Source organism: Aquarana catesbeiana, linkage group LG02 (genome assembly GCF_042186555.1).
Source record: "Aquarana catesbeiana isolate 2022-GZ linkage group LG02, ASM4218655v1, whole genome shotgun sequence".
In the NCBI taxonomy this organism is placed as follows: Eukaryota; Metazoa; Chordata; class Amphibia; order Anura; family Ranidae; genus Aquarana; species Aquarana catesbeiana.
The window spans coordinates 38,912,259-38,934,249 of record NC_133325.1 but is presented as its reverse complement, the minus strand read 5'-3'; the positions used below and the strand labels follow the sequence as shown (position 1 = coordinate 38,934,249).

The 21,991-nt window shown below is 46.2% G+C and overlaps 1 protein-coding gene across 1 annotated transcript in view; it reads left to right on the top strand.

The window, feature by feature from the left end:
* The first annotated feature begins 1,914 nt into the window (after window positions 1-1,914).
* Window positions 1,915-21,991, top strand: part of KCTD14 (potassium channel tetramerization domain containing 14) — a 36,005-nt gene continuing 15,928 nt past the window's right edge. The window contains exon 1 of the mRNA XM_073612806.1: window positions 1,915-2,104. Coding sequence (XP_073468907.1) covers window positions 2,048-2,104 — 57 coding nt within the window. The 5' untranslated portion in view covers window positions 1,915-2,047. The remainder of the gene's footprint in view (window positions 2,105-21,991) is intronic.

The following is a 21,991-nucleotide window of genomic DNA, read 5'->3' as shown; positions in this document are numbered from 1 at the left end:
GGCACAGACTAAAATGCCATAATAAAATGCCATAACCTTTGCGCAAACCAATTAATAAACGCTTATTTCATTTTTTTTTACCAAACATATGTAGAAGAATACATATCGGCCTAAACTGAGGAAAACAAAATTTTTTTTTAGATATTTTTGAGGGATATTTATTATACTGTAGCAAAAAGTAAAACATGTTGCTTTTTTTCTTCAAAATTGACGCTCTTTTATTGTTTATAGCGCAAAAAATAAAAACCGCAGAGGTGATCAAATACCACCAAAAGAAAGCTCTATTTGTGGGGAAAAAAGGACGTCAATTTTGTTTGGGTGTAACGTCGCACGGCCGCGCAATTGTCAGTTAAAGCGACGCAGTGCCGAATCGCAGGAAGGGTGTAAAATCCTCCGGGGCTGAACACCAGCAGAGCTGTGAAGATGTATTATCTACCTAAGCCTACCTTGGGACAGCCTGCAGGCACACACAACTGCAGGACGGGATGGCGGACATTCCTGCTGGACCTGTTTGTTTTATATGAAGCAAATAAGAATGTAAGGTGGAAGCCTCATTGCACCGCCACTATTCCCCCGGATTCCTCAGATCACACAAAAGCATACCAAATATTCATACAATATAAAGAGCAACAAGTAAGACCAGTCAGTGAAGTGCAAATGATTGAGACATGACACAGTGATACGGCACGCCATCCATTTTATTTTATTCTGAATGTAAAATAACTTTATATTGCGAAAATCAGCACATTTCTCTGTGTGTTTCTACAGGGATCTGCAGCTTCTTGTCACATGATCCATGCCATGCTGCAATACCCATGGAGAACCACGGGGGCGCACCAGGTGGGACATTTACATGCTTTATGCCAGGGACCGGAGTAAAATGGCATAATGGCTACATCAGCGCGATTTCAAAGCCGCACATCAGTGTGATTTGCACTGCCGGTTTCATTGCAGCTTGCGACTTCATACAACAGAAGTCTGTGCGAGTATCAATGAAATCGGCAAAAAAAGTAGTTCGGGAATCATTTTCTGAGTCGCAGCTATTTGAGCAGCTCCATTGTTGACAATGGGGTACGACTTCTGATGCGATTTGGAACTGTCAAGTTGCATGACAAATCCCAACGGTGTGAACGGGGGCGAAGAGACAGAGGGATTGGAGGCGGCCGACATCCATAGAAGATCTGAGGTTGGTTCTCCAAGATGTTTAGCACAACCTACCTGCCGAGTCCCTTCAAAAACTGTGTGCAAGTCTCCCTAGAAGAACTGAGGCTGTGTTGAAGGCAAAGAGAGGTCATCACCCCAAATATTGATTTGATTTGGATTTCTCTTCTATTTATTTACTTTCCATTTTGTTAATTGATAAAAAATAAACTATAAACACTTCTTTTTCTGAAAGCATTCTTTATTTATTCACACCTGCCTAAAACTTTTACACAGTACTGTTATATACAATGTAACACACAATGACAGTTCACGATCATACATATACAGTATATATAAAAGGTAACACATAACAACAGCTCTGGCTTACACACATATACAGTATACAATGTAACACACAATGACCGATCTGGATCACACTTATATACAGTATACAATGTAACACACAATGACAGATCTGGATCACACTTATATATACAATGTAACACACAATGACAGATCTGGATCACACTTATATATACAATGTAACACACAATGACAGATCTGGATCACACTTATATATACAATGTAACACACAATGACAGATCTGGATCACACATATATATATACAATGTAACACACAATGACAGATCTGGATCACACATATATATACAATGTAACACACAATGACAGATCTGGATCACACATATATATATATACAATGTCACACACAGTCAGTCTGATCACTTCCTGGAGGCAGACCCGGCTCTGCTGCACCTGTCAGCACTGGGAGGATGTCTGGGAGGACTGGGAGGTGCTGGGACAGTCCGGGGACAGCACACACAAGTCCTCCTACACTCCCTGTCCCAGCACAGCTCCTCCAGCCATCGGATCCCCATCCGCAACCATGAGTGTCATAGAGCACAAGAACACCGGCAAGCAGATGAGCAGCCCCCTGCAGACTGTGAGTATCATCATCAGCCTGTGTATGGGGGATCTAACCATGGGGATCTGGCTGGGTGACACTACTCCTCCCATCATGCAGTGTTCATGTCCAGTTCCTCCTGTACTACAGAACTCCCCCCCCCCCCCCCAGTACTACAGGACTTAACATCTCCCCCCCCCCAGTACTACAGGACTTAACATCTCCCCCCTGCAGTACTACAGGACTTGACACCCCCCCCCCCCCAGTACTACAGAACTCAGCATCCCCCCCCCAGTACTACAGAACTCAACCCCCCCCCCCAGTACTACAGAACTCAACACCCCCCCATTACTACAGAACACCCCCCCCCCCCAGTAGTACAGAACTCAGCACCCTCTCCCACGCCAATACTACAGAACTCAACATCCCCCCCCCTCCCTCAGTACACAACTCAACATCCCCCCCCCCCAGTACACTACAGAACTCAACATCTCCCCCCCCTCAGTACACTACACCACTCAACATCTTCCCCCCCCCCCTCAGTACACTACAGAACCCAACATCCCCCCCCTCCCTCAGTACACTACACAACTCAACATCCCCCCCCAGTACACTACAGAACTCAACATCTCCCCCCCCCCCCTCAGTACACTACACAACTCAACATCCCCCCTCCCTCAGTACACTACACAACTCAACATTCCCCCCCCCCCCAGTACACTACAGAACTCAACATCCCCCCCCCCCTCAGTACACTACACAACTCAACACCCCCCCCCCCCCCTCAGTACACTACACAACTCAAAAACTCAAAATCCCCCACCCCCCCAGTACTACAGAACTCAACACCCCCCCCATTACTACAGAACACCCCCCCCCCAGTAGTACAGAACTCAGCACCCTCTCCCACGCCAATACTACAGAACTCAACATCCCCCCCCCTCCCTCAGTACACAACTCAACATCCCCCCCCCCAGTACACTACAGAACTCAACATCCCCCCCCCCCCTCAGTACACTACACCACTCAACATCTCCCCCCCCCTCAGTACACTACAGAACTCAACATCCCCCCCTCCCTCAGTACACTACACAACTCAACATCCCCCCTCCCTCAGTACACTACACAACTCAACATCCCCCCCCAGTACACTACAGAACTCAACATCTCCCCCCCCCCCCCTCAGTACACTACACAACTCAACATCCCCCCTCCCTCAGTACACTACACAACTCAACATCCCCCCCTCTCAGTACACTACAAAACTCAAAATCCCCCACCCCCCCCAGTACAACATCCCCCCCCCCCCCTCAGTACACTACACAACTCAACATCTCCCCCCCCCCCCCCCATGCTGGGATACCCTACATGTCCATGCTTGTCCTCTGCCAGACCCAGAGCATCTCCAGTGACTGTTCAGCCACAGAGGAACTACAAGTTTCAGCATGACCTGTCCAGTTCTGTGCTGGGACTTGTAGTACCACAACAGCTAGAAGGACTCAAAACAAAAATGTTTAGCTGCTGCTGGGGAAAGGAGTGGGTGTTTTAAAGCCTCTAAACTTTTTAACCAAACGCCCAGTTTACTGTTCTTCAGACTTTAAGGGGGGCCGTACTGTGGCCAGTAGGGATAGAAAACATCCCATCAGTGGGATTAAAGAATGCCCCATCCTTGGTGCCAGTGGAAGGAATTGTGCCCCATCCTTGGTGTCAGTGGGAGGAATCGTGCCTCATCATCGGTGTCAGTGGAAGGAATAGTACGCCCCATCATTGGTGTCAGTAGGAGGAATAGTGCCCCATCATTGGTTTCAATGGAAGGAATATTGCCACATAATTGGTGTCAGTGGGAGGAATAGTGCCCCATCATTGGTGTCAGTTGGAGGAATAATGCCCCATCATTGGTGTCAGTAGGAGGAATAGTGCCCCATCATTGGTTTCAATGGAAGGAATATTGCCACATAATTGGTGTCAGTGGGAGGAATAGTGCCCCATCATTGGTGTCAGTTGGAGGAATAATGCCCCATCATTGGTGTCAGTGGGAGGAATGGCTGGATGTCCATACCAGACACTCTGTCCTCACACAGGTTAGTATTACTAAGCTCACTGGTTGCCACAATCCTGACAAGTGGGATGAAATCTCCCCATAGGGAATGCTAGCTAACCCTTCCCTACTCCACCTAGGACAGTTGATGGCTAAGATTGGATATCAGGAAGTAATCTGGATTATAGATTGGATTATATGGGGGGGGGGATGTAGGAATGTGATCCCCTCAGTCAGGATTTAAATAATCGGATTCTTTATGCTGAGAGCCAACTTGGCTGTTCCATGCAATCTTATATAACGATTGATGAAGGATAAACGGGATTTACAAGGGTAGCGCCATTTGCAATGACTGTGCTTGGCAAAGCATTCCCGCTATAAGACCGGCACAGCCCTGTGTTTGTTCTGAATCAGAAAATGTTTTCCAATCTATGAATGAAAGTGACAAACCTTCCCACACCCTTCCCTCTGCTGACGATTCGCCGGGCTCAACGTGGAATCTGACCAAACAACTACTTAAAGCGGGAATTCAACCTTCACTACCTTTTAAAAAATACTGTATATTGACCGGCAACATGTCAACTACACTAGATGGCATTTCTCTATTGGGTTGAATGTATGCAGCTCACTTCCCGTGAGCCCAGGCTGTCACCCCCCCCCCCCCCCCCCGGGGATGAATTATTATACTGGCTCAAAGTAATATTGTACTCAAAGGGGCTCCTTTCTCCTGCTGCTGATCCCTCTGAGATATACACAGTATCTCACAAAAGTGAGTACACCCCTCACATTTTTGTAAATATTTTATTCTATCTTTTCATGTGACAACACTGAAGAAATGACACTTTGCTACAATGTAATGTAGTGAGTGTACAGCTTGTATAACAGTGTAGATTTGCTGTCCCCTCAAAATAACTCAACACACAGCCATTAATGTCTAAACCGCTGGTAACAAAAGTGAGTACACCCCTAAGTGAAAATGTTCGAATTGGGCCCAAATGTCAATATTTTGTGTGGCCACCATCATTTTCCAGCACTGCCTTAACCCTCTTGGGCATGGAGTTCATCAGAGCTTCACAGGTTGCCACTGGTGTCCTCTTCCACTCCTCCATGACGACATCACGAAGCTGGTGGATGTTAGAGACCTTGCGCTCCTTCACCTTCAGCTTCTTTAGCAAGGCAGTGGTCATCTTAAAGGTGTGTTTGGGGTCCATATCATGTGGGAATATTACCCTGTGGCCCAGTCTCCGAAGGGAGGGTATCATGCTCTGCTTCAGTAGGTCACAGTTGGCATTCATGGTTCCCTCAATGAACTGTAGCTCCCCAGTGCCGGCAGCACTCATGCAGCCCCAGACCATGACACCCCCACCACCATGCTTGACTGTAGACAAGACACACTTGTCTTTGTACTCCTCACCTGGTTGCCGCCACACACGCTTGACACCATCTGAACCAAATAAGTTTATCTTGGTCTCATCAGACCACAGGACATGGTTCCAGTAATCCATGTCCTTAGTCTGCTTGTCTTCAGCAAACTGTATGCAGGCTTTCTTGTGCATCATCTTTAGAAGAGGCTTCCTTCTGGGACGACAGCCGTGCAGACCAATTTGATGCAGTGTGCGGCGTATGGTCTGAGCACTGACAGGCTGACCCCCCACCCCTTCAACCTCTGCAGCAATGCTGGCAGCACTCATACATCTATTTCCCCAAGACAACCTCTGGATATGACACTGAGCACGGGCACTCAACTTCTTTGGTGGACCATGGCGAGGCCTGTTCTGAGTAGAACCTGTCCTGTTAAACCTCTGTATGGTCTTGGCCTCCGTGCTGCAGCTCAGTTTCAGAGTCTTGGCAATCTTCTTACAGCCTAGGCCTGGGGTCAGCAACCTGTAGATCATGGACAGGTGACTGGTAGAGAGCGGTCTGGGCTTGCAGACCTGCCATTCCAGAGCATCAAACAGAGTGTAATGCAGAGGGACTACTTGTAAAGTTGGAGCTGTAGTAGGAAGCAAAAGCCGCAAAAGCCAAAACCTCCTCTGTAGTGCTGGCTCCTGTACCATGCGGAGTGATACCAACTGCACTCCACCTCTTATCCCGGCTAGTGGTCTCCAAAGTGGTGCCAGCAGCAGGAAAGAAGACATCTTCAGGTCAGTGTGAAGCAAGCAATAAACTGGGCATAATAGTATAGGGCTGCTTTCACACTGATGTGCTGTGGTTTACCCACTCCGTGGGTGCAGCGCACCTGCAGCTTTTCTGTGGGTTTGTTGCTTTTAGCCATAGACTTCTATCCTGTGGGTTTGGTGGACTTTGTGAAAGCAGCTCATTCACAAGTGCAGCCGGCACTGTTGCTCCTCTCAAAAAAGCAATTCGAGTGTGTTTGACAGGTGGTGAGGAGGCAATATGTTCTTTGCCATGAGGTGCCATGTTGAACTTCCAGTGACCAGTATGAGAGAGTGAGAGCGATAACACCAAATTTAACACACCTGCTCCCCATTCACACCTGAGACCTTGTAACACTAACGAGTCACATGACACTGGGGAGGGAAAATGGCTAATTGGGCCCATTTTGCATATGCAGTGCAGACACGGACACAGCCCGATCTACTCTATGGGCCCTCTGATCCAATCCACCCGAACAGAAGGTGACGAATCCCCTTCTGTTTTTTTTAAGTGGATTGGTTTGGAGTCAGGCGGTTGTAAACAGATACAAGTGCGTTTACATCTGCCGCTCTATAGAGGTTAATAGAGGGTCTGATTGTGTCTGCCTGAAAAACGGATAGGCGGACCCGATCTGACTGATCATGTGAAAGGGGCCTAAGGTTGCTTTCTTCACTGATGCGCTGCAGTTTACCTGCACCTCAACTGACCTCAATCTTCACTTCTTCCTCAGGATTGCTGCAGGTATCGCTGGCTGCTGCTGTCCCCCAGGCAGGTATGGGTGGTGGCTGCTGCTGGCTGTCCTCCAGGGCTGGTACTGCTGATGGGTACTGTTGGTGGGTCCTCCAGGCTGGTTCCCAACCCACCATCACCGAGCATCAGTGTGACAGGAGCCGGCACTAGAGGAAGCATGCGGCTGCAGTAGAGAGCAGAGCCGATGCTTCCTGTATCGCTCCTGTCACAGGCGGAGTACATTTGGTATCACTCCGCCTGTGACAGAAGCCAGCCCTATACAGGAAGCATCGTCTCTGCTTCCTCTAGCGCACTTCACACCGATGCTTGGGGATGGCGGGTCGGGAACCCACAATCTGGGTTTGCCGACCCGCCATCCCAGAGCAGGAGGTGGTGGTCCACATCAGAGGGCGCCACGGGCCACATGTGGCCCGCGGTTGGGGCACCCCTGCTCTAGTGATATAAAGATCTATATAGAGAAATCAGGAGCTCCTTCCTCCTGCTGGTGACCCCTCTAGTGATAACTAAAGATCTAATAGAGGAATCGGGACCTCCTTCCTCCTGCTGGTGACCCCTCTAGTGATGTAAATAAAGATCTAATAGAGGAATCAGGACCTCCTTCCTCCTGCTGGCGATCCCTCTAGTGATAAGTAAAGATCTAATAGAGGAATCAGGCAATGGCATCTCTAGGGGGGGCAGAGGGGGCACTGACCCCCCCAACATTATGCTGTGCCCCACCATGTGCCACCCCAATTAAAAAAAACATTTTTTTCTTTTTTACAAAAGGCAATGTCTAAGAGGGAGAGCGTCCCCAGTCAGCTCCTGCGGGTGATTCCTCCCCCCTCCCTCTGCTCGCTGACACTGCATAATGCGAGCGCTCACACAACCACGGCCGCCCGGTCTGCTCCTTCCCCTGCATCCTCATTGGCAGGGAGAAGAGCGAGTTGCAGGAAGAACTCCACCAGGACTCTCAGTTACTGAAAAAACAGACTGATTTCTCCTGTCCTTAGGACAGGAGAACCAGCCTGTAAATTCCAAGAGATGCCAGATCAGCGCTGTCAATAGCAGGGGCAGGACAGCAAGAGGAGGCTGGGGAACCCCACAGTGGCAGAACACCAGGGCCCGGAGGCAAGACAACCTTTGCAACCCTGATAGTTCTCCCACTGCTTTGGACCCTTATATTTTCTTGGTATGCTGGTGACATATATCTCTTGTTTTCTGCCACCCTGGGGGGCCCCAATACAGTAAGAAGGGAGCTTACTGCAGAACATGTGAAAGGGCCGTTGTGGGATCGTAGTAAAGGGCCCCAGGATATATATATATATATATATATATATATATATATATATATATATATATGTATTTGCATTTTATAGTTGCCCCCTACTTTTTTCCCTGTCCCCCCATGTGCCCCCCCTAAATATGAAAGCTGGAGACGCCACTGGAATCAGGACCCCCTTCCTCCTGCTGGTGATCCCTCTAGAGATCTAAAGATTGATATAGAGCAATTAGGACCTCTTTCCTCACCCTGGTGATCCCTCTAGTAATAACTACAAATCTATATAGAAGAGTAATCAAGACCTCCTTCCTCCTGCTGGTGATCCTTTTAGTGATAACTAAAGATCTATATAGAGTAGTGGTCTACAAACTGCGGCCAGGGGTCCTGACTAGGCCCTTTGCTTGCTTTTATCCAGCCCATGGGGCAATGTCCCCCCTACCCCCCCCCCCCCCCCACTGACACCAATGATGGGGCATAATTCCTCCCAATTACCCCAGCGATGAGGCACAGTTCCTCTCAATGATACCAACGATGGGACAAAGTTTCTCCCAGTAATATCAAGGATGGGACATGATTCCTCCCACTGATGGGACTTCTAAAGTCTGAAATACAGTACACTAGCCCTTTGTTTAGAACAGGGGTCTCAAACTGGCGGCCCTCCAGCTGTTGCAAAACTACAAGTCCCATGAGGCATTGCAAGGCTGATAGTTACAAGCATGACTCCCACAGGCAGAGGCATGATGGGACTTGTAGTTTCACAACAGCTGGAGGGCCACCAGTTTGAGACCCCTGGTTTAGAAGGTTTGGAGACCCCTGATATAGAGGAATAGGATCGAGATTAGTGTGACATGATCTGTCCTCAGTAATGCAATGCTGCTTTGGGTCCAGCAAGTTACGTATTTTTAAATTATCAACAATTCTTCTTTTTAGGGGTCATTCCCTTAATTGTACTACTCCAGATGTTAACCTCACTGGCCTGTAGTTACCAGTTTCTACCTTGCTGCCCTTCTTGTGGATAGGTACAATATTAGCTGTTCACCAGTCACCGGGAACTTCTTCTGTTAAAAGAGATTGATTAAAAAGAGCAGTTGATGTTCCAGCAAATATACCTCCAAGTTCTCTTAGAACTCTGGGGTGAATACCATCAGGACCCATGGCTTTATTAAGATTTAAGCAACCTAGTTATCATTCAACTTCTGCCTCTAGAAACTCTGAAAATGAACCTTCACCCCGAAAACCAGTATGATCCTCTAACTCGTTTTTATTGGTGACATTAACTTCTGAGAAGATCAAACAGAAGCCACTGTTTAACCACTTGACCTCTAGAAGATTTACCCCTCTTCGTGACCAGGCCATTCTTTGCGATACGGCACTGCGTTACTTTAACTGACATTTGTGCGGCCATGTGACATTGCACCCAAACAAAATTGATGCGCCCCCCCCCCCCCACACCCACACACACACACAAATAGAGCTTTCTTTTGGTGGTATTTGATTACCTCTGCGTTTTTTCTTTTTTTTTTTTTTGCTATCAACCGACAATTTTGAAAAAAAAAAACAAAACAATATTTTTTACTTTCTGCTATGAAACATATCCAATAAAAAAAATGTAGGAAATCAAATGTCTTCGAAAAATTTAGGCCAATATGTATTCTGCTACATGGTTTTTGGTGAAAAAAAAAATCCCAATAAGCGTAATTGATTGGTTTGCGCAAAAGTTATAGCGTCTACAAGCTATGGGATATATACTGTAATTTGTATTTATTTATTTTTTTACTAGTAATGACGGAGATCAGCAATATACAGCAGGACTGCGATATTATGGAGGACATTCGTACACTAACTGACACTTTGAGGGAACCAGTGACATTAACACAGTGATCAGTGCTATGAATATGCATTGTCACTGTACTGATGACACTGGCTGGGAAGGGGTTAAACATCTATAGTGATCAAAGGGTTAAATGTGTGCCTAGCCAGTGTTTTGGTGTACTGTGGTGCTTTTACTAAGGTAATGGATCTCATTCCCTGCTTTGTGGGGAAAGAAAATCCAACCCCCCCCCCCCAAAAGGAGTGGGCTCTGCCTTGTTTGCATAGGAAGGGCTATGTGCTGTGTCAATTCCCGACGATCAACGGGTGCCAGCGGTAATCCATTGGCCGGCATCCGCTGATCGACATCTGCTGTGTTTAATCCATCGGACGGCACCCGGAAATGCCAGATCACGTACCTAGTATGTGATCTGGCGAAGGAGCGCCACCTTGCCGCCGTATATGTATGTTATACAGTCGGCTAGCAGTTAAATCAGGCTTTTATCAGCATTTTTAACATGAAGAAACCCTTGAAATAATGTCATGGGGCTCATTGAACCCTTGCAAATTATTACCATATCTTTAGCTCACAGAACATTAATGTAATGGTCAATGGGAAAAATGCTCCTTACGGTTGTGGTCATTGGGATGAATCCCCTCTTCCCCTTACAGATAGCTAAAAAGATCGTTGTTGTCAGTGTCGATGGTTGGGTTATTCACCTGAGAGGCAGAAGTTGTTCATTGCTTAACCACTTGCCGACCAGCCGTTGTCATTATACTGCGGCAGGTCGGCACGATCCCGCGAACCATTGTAGCTATACGTCGGCTCGCGGGATCGGGATAGAATAGAAGAATACAGTGAGAAAAAAATTGCTTTTCTTTAAAAAAAATGGAGATATTTATTACAGCAAAAAGTACAAAATATTGTGTTTTTTTTCAAAATTGTCACTCTTTTTTTGTTTATAGCGCAAAAAATAAAAAATGCAGAGGCGATCAAATACCACCAAAAGAAAGCTCTATTTGTGGGTTAAAAAGGACATCAATTTTGTTTTGGTGCAACGTCGCACGACCGCACAATTGTCAGTTAAAGCAACACAGTGCCGAATGGCAAAAAATGGCCCAGTCATTCAACAGCCAAATCTTCTGGGGCTGAACTGGTTAAAGGAGACGTACAGCTCGCGTGGATCACAGGAGTGAAGTCCACTCTGCACTCCTGTGACCTGTTTTCAGCAGACAGCGGGAGCCCGCTGTTGGCTGACGTCACAGAGCCGGTCCAGGCTCGGGAACATAGGCGTGCGCAAGGGGTGTGCCAGGTGTGCCTGGGCACACATTAATCCTGGAGTTGGCAACCCATCAATTGTGGGCAGGTGACAGGTAAGCCGCGATCCTTACTTGCCGACCATCAGAACCTGGACAGGATAGGCGGCTGGAGTGGAAATTAAGGGGAAGATCTGTAATTTCTTCTGCAGCAGCTGAAAGTAGGCTTCTCCTCCTCTTCCTCTCGCCGATATTCAGCTGCCACGGGAGGAAAATACAGAGGATTGGTACCAATGTATGCAACCCCTCTTGTACCAGTTCCTTTTCTTTCTGCTGCCCAGGTCCCCCTGTGTGCTCACCTGCTCCCCCCCCCCCCCCCCCCCCCCATTGTTTTAGGATGACGAGTGGGGAAGAGGCTGGTTAATATGTCAAAAAGGCATATGTGTTGGAGCTTTGAGGTGCACACCCTAATACAAAAGGCTGTGCACACCTATGCTCGGGAAAGATCGCAACCATATGGTCGGGATGCTCCCAAATGCCTGGACCAGCACCTGGCTCAGCCACTCAGCGAGCCGCTCCCCTCCACAGCCCAGTGGTGAGCGCTGGAGGGGCAGAGCAGACAGTGGTGATGACTGACAGTCCCAGCTACAGTCAGGTCCATGAATATTGGGACATTGATACAATTCTAATCTTTTTGGCTCTATACACCACCACAATGGATTTGAAATGAAACTAACAAGATGTGCTTTAACTGCAGACTTTCAGCTTTAATTTGAGGGTATTTACATCCAAATCAGGTGAACGGTGTAGGAATTACAACAATTTGTATATGTGCCTCCCACTTATTAAGGGACCAAAAGTAATGGGACAGATTAACAATCATCCATCAAACTTTCACTTTTTAATACTTGGTTGAAAATCCTTTTCAGTCAATTACAGCCTGAAGTCTGGAACGCATAGACATCACCAGACGCTGGGTTTCATCCCTGGTGATGCTCTGCCAGGCCTTTACTGCAACTGTCTTCAGTTCCTGCATGTTCTTGGGGCATTTTCCCTTCAGTTTTGTCTTCAGCAAGTGAAATGCATGCTCAATCGGATTCTGGTCAGGTGATTGACTTGGCCATTGCATAACATTCCACTCCCTCCCCGTAAAAAACTCTTTGGTTGCTTTCGCAGTATGCTTCGGGTCATTGTCCATCTGCACTGTGAAGCGCCGTCCAATGAGTTCTGAAGCATTTTGCTGAATATGAGTAGATAATATTGCCCGAAACACTTCAGAATTCATCCTGCTGCTTTTGTCAGCAGTCACATCATCAATAAATACAAGAGAACCAGTTCCATTGGCAGCCATACGTGCCCACGCCATGACACTACCACCACCATGCTTCACTGATGAGGTGGTATGCTTTGGATCATGAGCAGTTCCTTTCCTTCTCCATACTCTTCTCTTCCCATCACTCTGGTACAAGTTGATCTTGGTCTCATCTGTCCATAGGATGTTGTTCCAGAACTGTGAAGGCTTTTTTAGATGTTGTTTGGCAAACTCTAATCTGGCCTTCCTGTTTTTGAGGCTCACCAATGGTTTACATCTTGTGGTGAACCCTCTGTATTCACTCTGGTGAAGTCTTCTCTTGATTGTTGACTTTGACACACATACACCTACCTCCTGGAGAGTGTTCTTGATCTGGCCAACTGTTGTAAAGGGTGTTTTCTTCACCAGGGAAAGAATTCTTCGGTCATCCACCACACTTGTTATCTGTGGTCTTCCGGGTCTTTTGGTGTTGCTGAGCTCACCGGTGCATTCTTTCTTTTTAAGGATGTTCCAAACAGTTGATTTGGCCACACCTAATGTTTTTGCTATCTCTCTCTGATGGGTTTGTTTTGTTTTTTTTTCAGCCTAATAATGGCTTGCTTCACTGATAGTGACAGCTCTTTGGATCTCATATTGAGAGTTGACAGCAACAGATTCCAAATGCAAATAGCACACTTGAAATGAACTCTGGACCTTTTATCTGCTCCTTGTAAATGGGATAATGAGGGAATAACACACACCTGGCCATGGAACAGCTGAGCAGCCAATTGTCCCATTACTTTTGGTCCCTTAAAAAGTGGGAGGCACATATACAAACTGTTGTAATTCCTACACCGTTCACCTGATTTGGATGTCAAATTAAAGCTGAAAGTCTGCAGTTAAAGCACATCTTGTTCGTTTCATTTCAAATCCATTGTGGTGATGTATAGAGCCAAAAAAAATTGGAATTGTGTCGATGTCCCAATATTTATGGACCTGGCTGTATCTGCTCATGGAGCTTTGAGAACTGAGCGATTGGTGGTGTTTGATCGTTTGGTTCTCAGCCTTACAGCCGGCGGGGGGCACCCGTTTCAATCTATGCGACCTAAAGTCGTAGCGGCTTTGAAAAAGTTAGTGCACTACTTTGATGCCACTTTCTTGCGACTCGAGTTGCCATAGAGCAGTGGTTCTCAACTCCAGTCCTCAGGACCCACCAACAGGCCAGGTTTGCAAGATAGCTGAAATACATCACAGGTGATATCACTTGCTGCTCAGTGATTGCAGTATTCTAGTCTGCAACTCCCCAGGGTAATACTTAAAATCTGGCCTGTTGGTGGGTCCCGAGGACTGGAGTTGAGAACCACTGCCATAGAGTGTAGAGTTGCATGAAAGTCGCAGTAGAAATCACGCAATTTTGGAGTTGCACTGGTGGGAACGGAGCTTTAGCCTAATTGATTGTGGCTAATCAATTTTCCTCCAAGCAGGCCCAGCAGGGGAGAGTCAGGCAGGGCTGTGTAGGAACCTTTGAGCATACGACCAATTCCCCGGTCCAACTAAAAATGACCAGATTGAGCCAACGTTGGCCTCTGACTCTGACAGGGCTGTGTAGGTGCCTTTAAGCATATGAGTGTTCCTGATCCAAGGAAAAAAGATCAGACTGAGCAAACATTCCCTACTCACTCTACTATCTTTACTGTACTTCAAATTGATTCTGGCCAGTCAACTTTTCTCCAAGCAGGTTCAGCCAGGGAGTGTCAGGCAGGACAGAGCCTTTAAGCATACAATCATTCCCTGATCCAACCAAAAACGGCCAGATGGAGCAAAAGTTCCCTACTGTTCAGGCTGGTTGACAACAATCTAGTGTGTCATATACTGTAGCTGTACTACGGCAAGGGTGCTGACTGCACTTATCTGATTTACAGAGGGAGGATATAACTTTGTATAGCTAATATAAGTAAAGAAATATTTAACAGCAACTGTGTTAAATGGGAAGTCCCTTAAAAACAGATTCCAGTGACGCACCACTGAATTCCCAGTTCCCACTGACATGAACATTGGCCAACTTATGTGTTTATGGAATCCCCGGATTATGGCGATGGCAGAGAGTGGTTGGAACACACATGCGCATTGGGCTGCATTTACACTATATTACCAAAAGTATTGAGACATCTGCCTTTACACGCATATGAACTTTAATGGCATCCCAGTCTTAGTCCGTAGGGTTCAATATTGAGTTGGCCCACCCTTTGCAGCTATAACAGCTTCAACTCTTCTGGGAAGGCCGTCCACAAGGTTTAGGAGTGTGTCTATGGGAATGTTTGACCATTCTTCCAGAAGAGCATTTGTGAGGTCAGGCACTGATGTTGGACGAGAAGGACTGGCTTGCAGTCTTTGCTCGAATTCATCCCAAAGGTGTTCTATCGGGTTGAGGTCAGGACTTTATGCAGGCCAGTCAAGTTTCTCCACCACAAACTCGCTCATCCATACTATATTGCCAAAATTATTGTGCCACTCCTCCAAATCATTTGGTGGAGGGGGATTATGGTGTGGGGTTGTTTTTCAGGAGTCGGGCTTGGCCCCTTAGTTCTAGTGAAGAGAACTCTATCTCTTTTTTTTTTTTTTTAGATACAAAAAACACACAGTATATGACAGGAAGGGAACTCTTAAGGCGTCAGCATACCAAGATATATTGGACAATTTCATGCTCCCAACTTTGTGGGAACAATTTGGGGATGGCCCCTTCCTGTTTCAATATGACTATGCACCAGTGCACAAAGCAATATTTAGGAATATAGGTCCATAAAGGTCCATAAAGACATGGATGAGAGCGTTTGGGGTGGAGGAACTTGACTGGCCTGCACCTCAACCCGATAGTCTCTGCTCTAATTCATCCCAAAGGTGTTCTAAGTGCCAGATCTTCTCGTCCACATCAGTGACTGACCTCACAAATGCTCTTCTGGAAGAATGGTCAAACATTCCCATAGACACACTCCCAAACCTTGTGGACAGCCTTCCCAGAAGAGATGAAGCTGTTATAGCTGCAAAGGGTGGGCTAACTCAATATTGAACCCCATGGATTTAGACTGGGATGCCAATAAAGTTCATGACTTTTGACAATATAGTGTATCGTAATGTACTGTTTATAATGTTTAAATGAGAAAAGTAATTAAAAAATTATTTATAAATATGAATTTGTTTTAAATAGTTCTATAAAAGGATAGGTATTTCTTTTGCTCTATTTATCCTTATCGGGCAGACAAATATCACTTCATGATGGGAAAATCTCTCCAACGGGAACACAAAAAAAAATCAAATAGTAGAATAAGGATAGCTTAAAACTTAGTAAAGCAGGTTGGGGAAAGCGAAGCAAAATCTTGTCAATGGGGGCCACCAAAAAAAAAAATACCAAATTTCAACTCTTGTTTATAATATCCGAGATTAGAAAAAAAAGTAATAACATTGGCTGGAGTTAAGGTTGTCATAGATGGCTTGGGTTTTGGCCAGTTCCTGCTGAATCTGTCAATATTTGAGCCCATGGGTGGCCTGTCAACACCACTCAGCTCGGCAAAAGTCAACTGAAAGGCTGGAGCCGGGTGGAAAATTGTTGGCTGAACATCTGAGTGTATTGGAAATTATGAATGAAAAATTATGGTCCACAAAAAGTTATATATCTTTATAAGCATTGAGGCTGTAGGGTTTGGGCCGGGGGGGGGCTCCTGATGTTCCCCTCTCTTTCTTCTCTTATGTCTCGTATCTTCTCTGGTCCCTCTACTACAGAGGCCTCTGAACATACTTTCCCGATGTTGGGTATGGTGGACCCATCATCTACACTGATTCCAAGAGTTCTTTCTGACCCACAGTCAAAGCTCAGTCCATAACCTTTTAAGTACAATGCTCATTTCTATTGTAATATTAGTTTATAATCCGTTTCAGTTATCTTCTACATTTTTGTTGACCACAAGTCTGGTACTTACTGACACATTGTTTTCGATCCTATACTTGTATGGGTTACTTCCTGCATTCTGTTAAAACTTCAATAAAAGTCTATAGAGATTGAAAAATGATGTACATTTGTGAGAGCTGCAGATGGGGGAAGTTGCAAGGGTGTTTAGTGGATGGGTCGGGTGAAGGACTACTTCAAGCTGGCTATACACTAGTATTTTATTTAAAAATTTTTCATTTTTGAAGGTTTGTTAGATGTTCTAATGGTAAGTTGGGTCGAGATAATGATTGGTTTTGACCGTAGTGGCAAGAAAATTTGAAGGAGCAGGATGGAAAATATTTCTACTCAAGAACTTGTGTAAACACGAGGTCTGCGGAGTTGATTGAGGAGATGTACACACAGAGAAGAGGTGCTTTTTCTGTTTGCAGAATTCTTTTCCCATGATGGCGTCATAAAGAGACTCTTAATGAGCCAGTTATCCATTAATTGTCGGGGAGGAAGTGGAAAAACATTTCTCACTGATTTGTCAATGATAACGGAAAATTCCTATTCTTTGTCCTTTTGAAATGTAAACGAAGAAAAAAAAATAAGATTACAGAACACTCAGGTGAAGTAATCTCTTCAGCTGTAATCTGGATTGTGTAGGAATTCACCAGAATTGTGTACATTAAATGAGATCTTGGTGACATGCATGATGGCTATGTAGGCCTAATCACCTGGGATCTACAGAACAAGCCTTCTCTGTACAAATAGGAAAGACAACATCCTGTTTCTCAGGAAATGATCAACCGATGATTTGACAGGTCTGTGAGACTTTAAAGCGGACAGTTAAAGCCCAACTCTGGGCACAAAAAAAAAAAAAAAACCCTTAGGCTGGGTTCACACATATGCTAATTGGACGCGGGTTTCACCGCATCCAATTGGTATGACAGTCAAGTGTGAGCCAGTTGACACATGTCCAGGGCGGCCTCGGTCGAGATTGAAAAAGGGTCTGGTGCGTGTTTGGGTCTGGTTCAGGTGCCTGCTCGGGCAAAAATTCGGACCTGAACCCTTGAACAGACACACGCCGGACCCCAGTCACGAACCAGCGGTTGCACATGTGTGAACCCGACCTTACAGTGAGCCCCCCCTTAGGAAACGCCCATCATGCACTATTTTCAACACGGTAGCACACCACAATTCTTGGTACTACATTACAGTGGGATGCAACACATGCCTGGTATATTGATGCATAGGGGTGCCATTAAAATTTAATTGGCACCACCCACAAAAAAATTCTTACCATATGGGACCCATCCTTGCAATATGGCCATCCATCACTTTTCACCTGAAAGCCTTTTTATTATAACCTAGACAGAAGTACATGGGGGACTTCAAAGCTAAACCCCACCCCACAATGGCCCAACCCTTATTCCCCAGCGCCCCCCCCTCCCCATCTACATTATTATTATACGTGATTTATATAGCGCCAACAGTTCACGCAGAGCTTTACAATGTATGGGGGGACAACACAATTACAATACAGTTCAATACAGAAGGGACAGGAGGGCCCTGCTCGTAGAGCTTACATTCTAAAGAGAGGGGGTGGTGGTACAAAAGGTAATAGCTGCAGAGAATGATTTGATGGGGGTGGCTCGGGGACAGTTGTTAGGTGGGTGTGGGATAGGCTTCCCTGAATAAATGAGTTTTCAGGGATCTACTAAAGGTGGACAAGGTAGGGGCTGATCGGACATACTGGGGCAGGGCATTCCAGAGGATGGGAGAGGCTCTGGAGAAGTCCTGAAGGCGAGCATAGGAGGAGGTAACAAGGGAGCTAGAGAGCAGGAGGTCCTGGGAGGAGTGGAGGGGACGATTTGGGCGATATCTGCAGATGAGGTTGGTGATGTAGATGGGGGCGATGTTGTGGATGGCCTTGTATGTTATGGTTAGCATTTTGAATTTTACACGGTGGGGTAGGGGAAGCCAGTGAAGAGATTGGCATTCACCACTTCTCTGTTACTCTATCGTGTATGTTCTCTTCCATACTCATTACTCTCTTACAGAACTCTCATTGTAGACCACACTAATGCCGTGTACACACGAGCGGACTTTCCGGCAGACTTGGACCCCGTCGGACAATTCGATCGTGTGTGGGCTCCAGCAGACATTCTTTTCACAAAAGTCCGATGGACCTAGAAATAAAACGTGTTTCAAATCTTTCCGACGGACTCGAGTCCGGTCGAAAAATCCACTCGTCTGTATGCTACTCCGACAGACTAAAATCGACGCTAGGGCAGCTATTGGCTACCGGCTATCAACATCCTTATTTTAGTCCAGTCGTACGTCTTCACGTACGAATCTGTTGGACTTTGGTGTGATCGTGTGTAGGCAAGTCCGTTCGTTGGGAAAGTCCGTTGGAAGTCCATCAAAAGTCTGTCGGATAGTCCGTCGAACCAGTCCGGTCGAAAAGTCCGCTCGTGTGTACGCGGCATTACCCATCCTTACTGAGCAAAACTTGTCATGACTTGTCATGTGTAGTAGAAATTTGTCTGAAATATTTTAATTTGGGGGCGTGGCCAGGCAGCGCATGTAGCAGGACACACTTCTCCTCAGCTCCGCCGAAAATCCTGGTAATCATCCTCCAGATCACTCATCCAACCCGCTGATACCTCCGATCGGAACCGCACACTATCCGGGCCACAGCAGACCCAACCACCCGACCGATCTACAGCAGAAAAACATGCCAAAACGGGACAAGAATGGTGGCGGCCGGCCCGCAGTACAGGCCCAAGATGGCGCTCTGCCACAGCGATCTCAAAAGGAAAAATATAAGGAAGCAGCCCAGAAACTCCTGTTTGGTAATAAGTCATCAAAAGAAATACCATCACCCACATCTGACCTCAGTGAGGAAGAAGCAAACCAGCTGGAGATGGATAATACTATGCCACTGGAGGATGGCACTGGATCCCCATCTGACTGGGCCACAGTGAGTACAGTTTCACATCCCTATCAAGGCACTCAGACACCAAATATCCCCCTGGATGGCCCTGAACCCACTCTCAGAGATATCCTTTCTGCAGTGACTATATGCAACAGATCCATCTCAACCCTGACTGATGAAGTGAAAGGTGTTAAAGCTGAAATATCCTATGTGAGACAGGACATGCAAAAGCTGAGAGAGCGCACAGCTGCAGTGGAGAGTAGAGTCAGTGTTATTGAAGATGACTTAGTGCCTATGCAGAGAGATTTAAAGTATAACTGCCATCTTGCTGATCAGCATGCTGCGCGTTTAGATGATTTGGAAAATCGCATGCGCCGCAACAATGTCCGCGCCTTAGGATTCCCAGAAAGGATAGAGGGTAAAGACCCTGTCGCTTTTATCGAACAATGGCTCCTCACTACATTTGGAAAAGAAGCATTCTCTCCGCTATTTGCGGTGGAGAGAGCGCATAGAGTGCCATCTCGTCCACTACCCCCTGGCAATCACCCGCGTGCTTTTCTGTTTAAGCTTTTAAACTACAAGGACAGAGATGTCATTCTTGCTAAAGCCAGAACCATGGGCAGTAAGTTATCCATTGAAAACTCCAAAATCTCCCTGTTTCCGGACTTTTCAGCTGAACTCCAGAAGCAGCGAGCAAAGTTTATGGATGTCAAACGAAGATTAAGGGATCTTAACTTGCCATATGCGATGCTATATCCTGCCCGCCTTAGGGTAGTCGCTCTCGGAGAAACCCGCTTCTTTGAACGCCCGGACATGGCGGCCCAATGGCTGGATCGTGAGGATAGGGCCCTTAAAGCTGCTAGACCGCAAAGAGATGTCCCTGCTTAAGAGATAAGTCCTGGATATGCAATGACCTGGCAAGACCAGGTCTATTTTTGTTGGGATAAACCCCTGGGCCATGAAGAGGCCTTAAGATTCAAAATAATTGTTGTCTATGGAGGACAGTTTTTACTCTCACATCCGATGTTCAGGCGGCCGAGGAGAACTGTTTGTTTGTATCACCCTCCTCCCCACAGGATTTTCTTTTCCCCCTTTTCTTTCTATTTTTTATCCTTTTGATCCCTTTTCTGTCCGCATTTTTGCCTGCAAATAACGAAGCAATACATGCCTACCGTAGCTGTGAAACCCCTATGGAAACTAGCCTACTGGTTGTCTAGGAGTTTTCAAGGCTTTTACCCCCCCCACACCTGTTGTGTGGGAAAAGTTAACGCTGCAGCCAAGTGGCTGTGTAAACTGTTGACCTTTAGATTCTTGCCATGCAGAGTAACATGCGTTAACCCAATAATTTACTGTCTTCTGTACCTATGTACTAACCTAATAATGTATTTCTCCCTGCCTTGCAATATGATTCCATGTCTACAAATACCTACATGTTCTCTGAAAGGAGAAAACAAACATAATTTGGAGAAAAGGGGCCTATCCCCCCTTCCAGATAACATGTCACGGTATAACCCGGGAGTCTTGTCGAGAATTATGCCGGCCTGGTCTGTGATCCTGAAACAAAATGGGGATGACTAAATTGTCCATTGTGACTTGGAATGTCAGAGGACTGGGAAATCCAGTTAAAAGGGGGGCGGTCCTTAGACATCTCAAGTCGCTGAATGCGGGGGTAGTCTGCCTACAGGAGACCCATTTCTCTGCAGACCCTCCTCCAAGCCTCTGTCCACGACTGTATACTAACCAGTTTCATGCAACCCACTCCACTTACTCAAGGGGAGCAAGTATACTGTTCAGAAAAGATGTTCAGTTCAACTGCATTAGAAAACGCATTGACCCGGCTGGCAGATATGTCTTTCTTTTATGCTCAATTACAGGCCTCAAATGTATCCTTGCTAGCATCTATATACCCCCACCGTATAACTCAGAGGTTATCCGACACCTAACAGGTTTTATGGCCCAATACCCAGAAGTACCCTTACTAGCAATGGGGGACTACAATAATCTCTTAAATCCTCTCAAAGATAAATTTCCTGTACCTGCTGCTGGCACATCTCAGATGAAAAGTGGTACCCCCTTTGCCAGATTACTTGAAGAAACAGGGCTGATAGATGTCTGGAGATCCAAACACCCAAATGATAAAAAATACTCCTGCCACTCAGCTTCACATGACGGGTTATCCAGAATAGATTTGGGCCTTGGGAATGACAAGATGCTACATTTAATAGTGGAATCTGACTATGCAGACAGGCACATATCTGATCACTCGGCACTTTGTGTAACTATTTCATTACCAAGTAGGTACAAACGGCCAATGTGGAAACTTAATCCTTTTTGGCTCTCGTTGTTTGCCGAGCCAGATCCTATAGCCAGAGCACTCACACTGTTTCTGAGAGATAATATTGGCACGGCTGGGCTGGGGCTGGTTTGGGATACAGCGAAAGCCTTTTTGAGAGGACAACTTATTAAAACAATATCACAGATTAAAACTGACACCAAGGCTTGG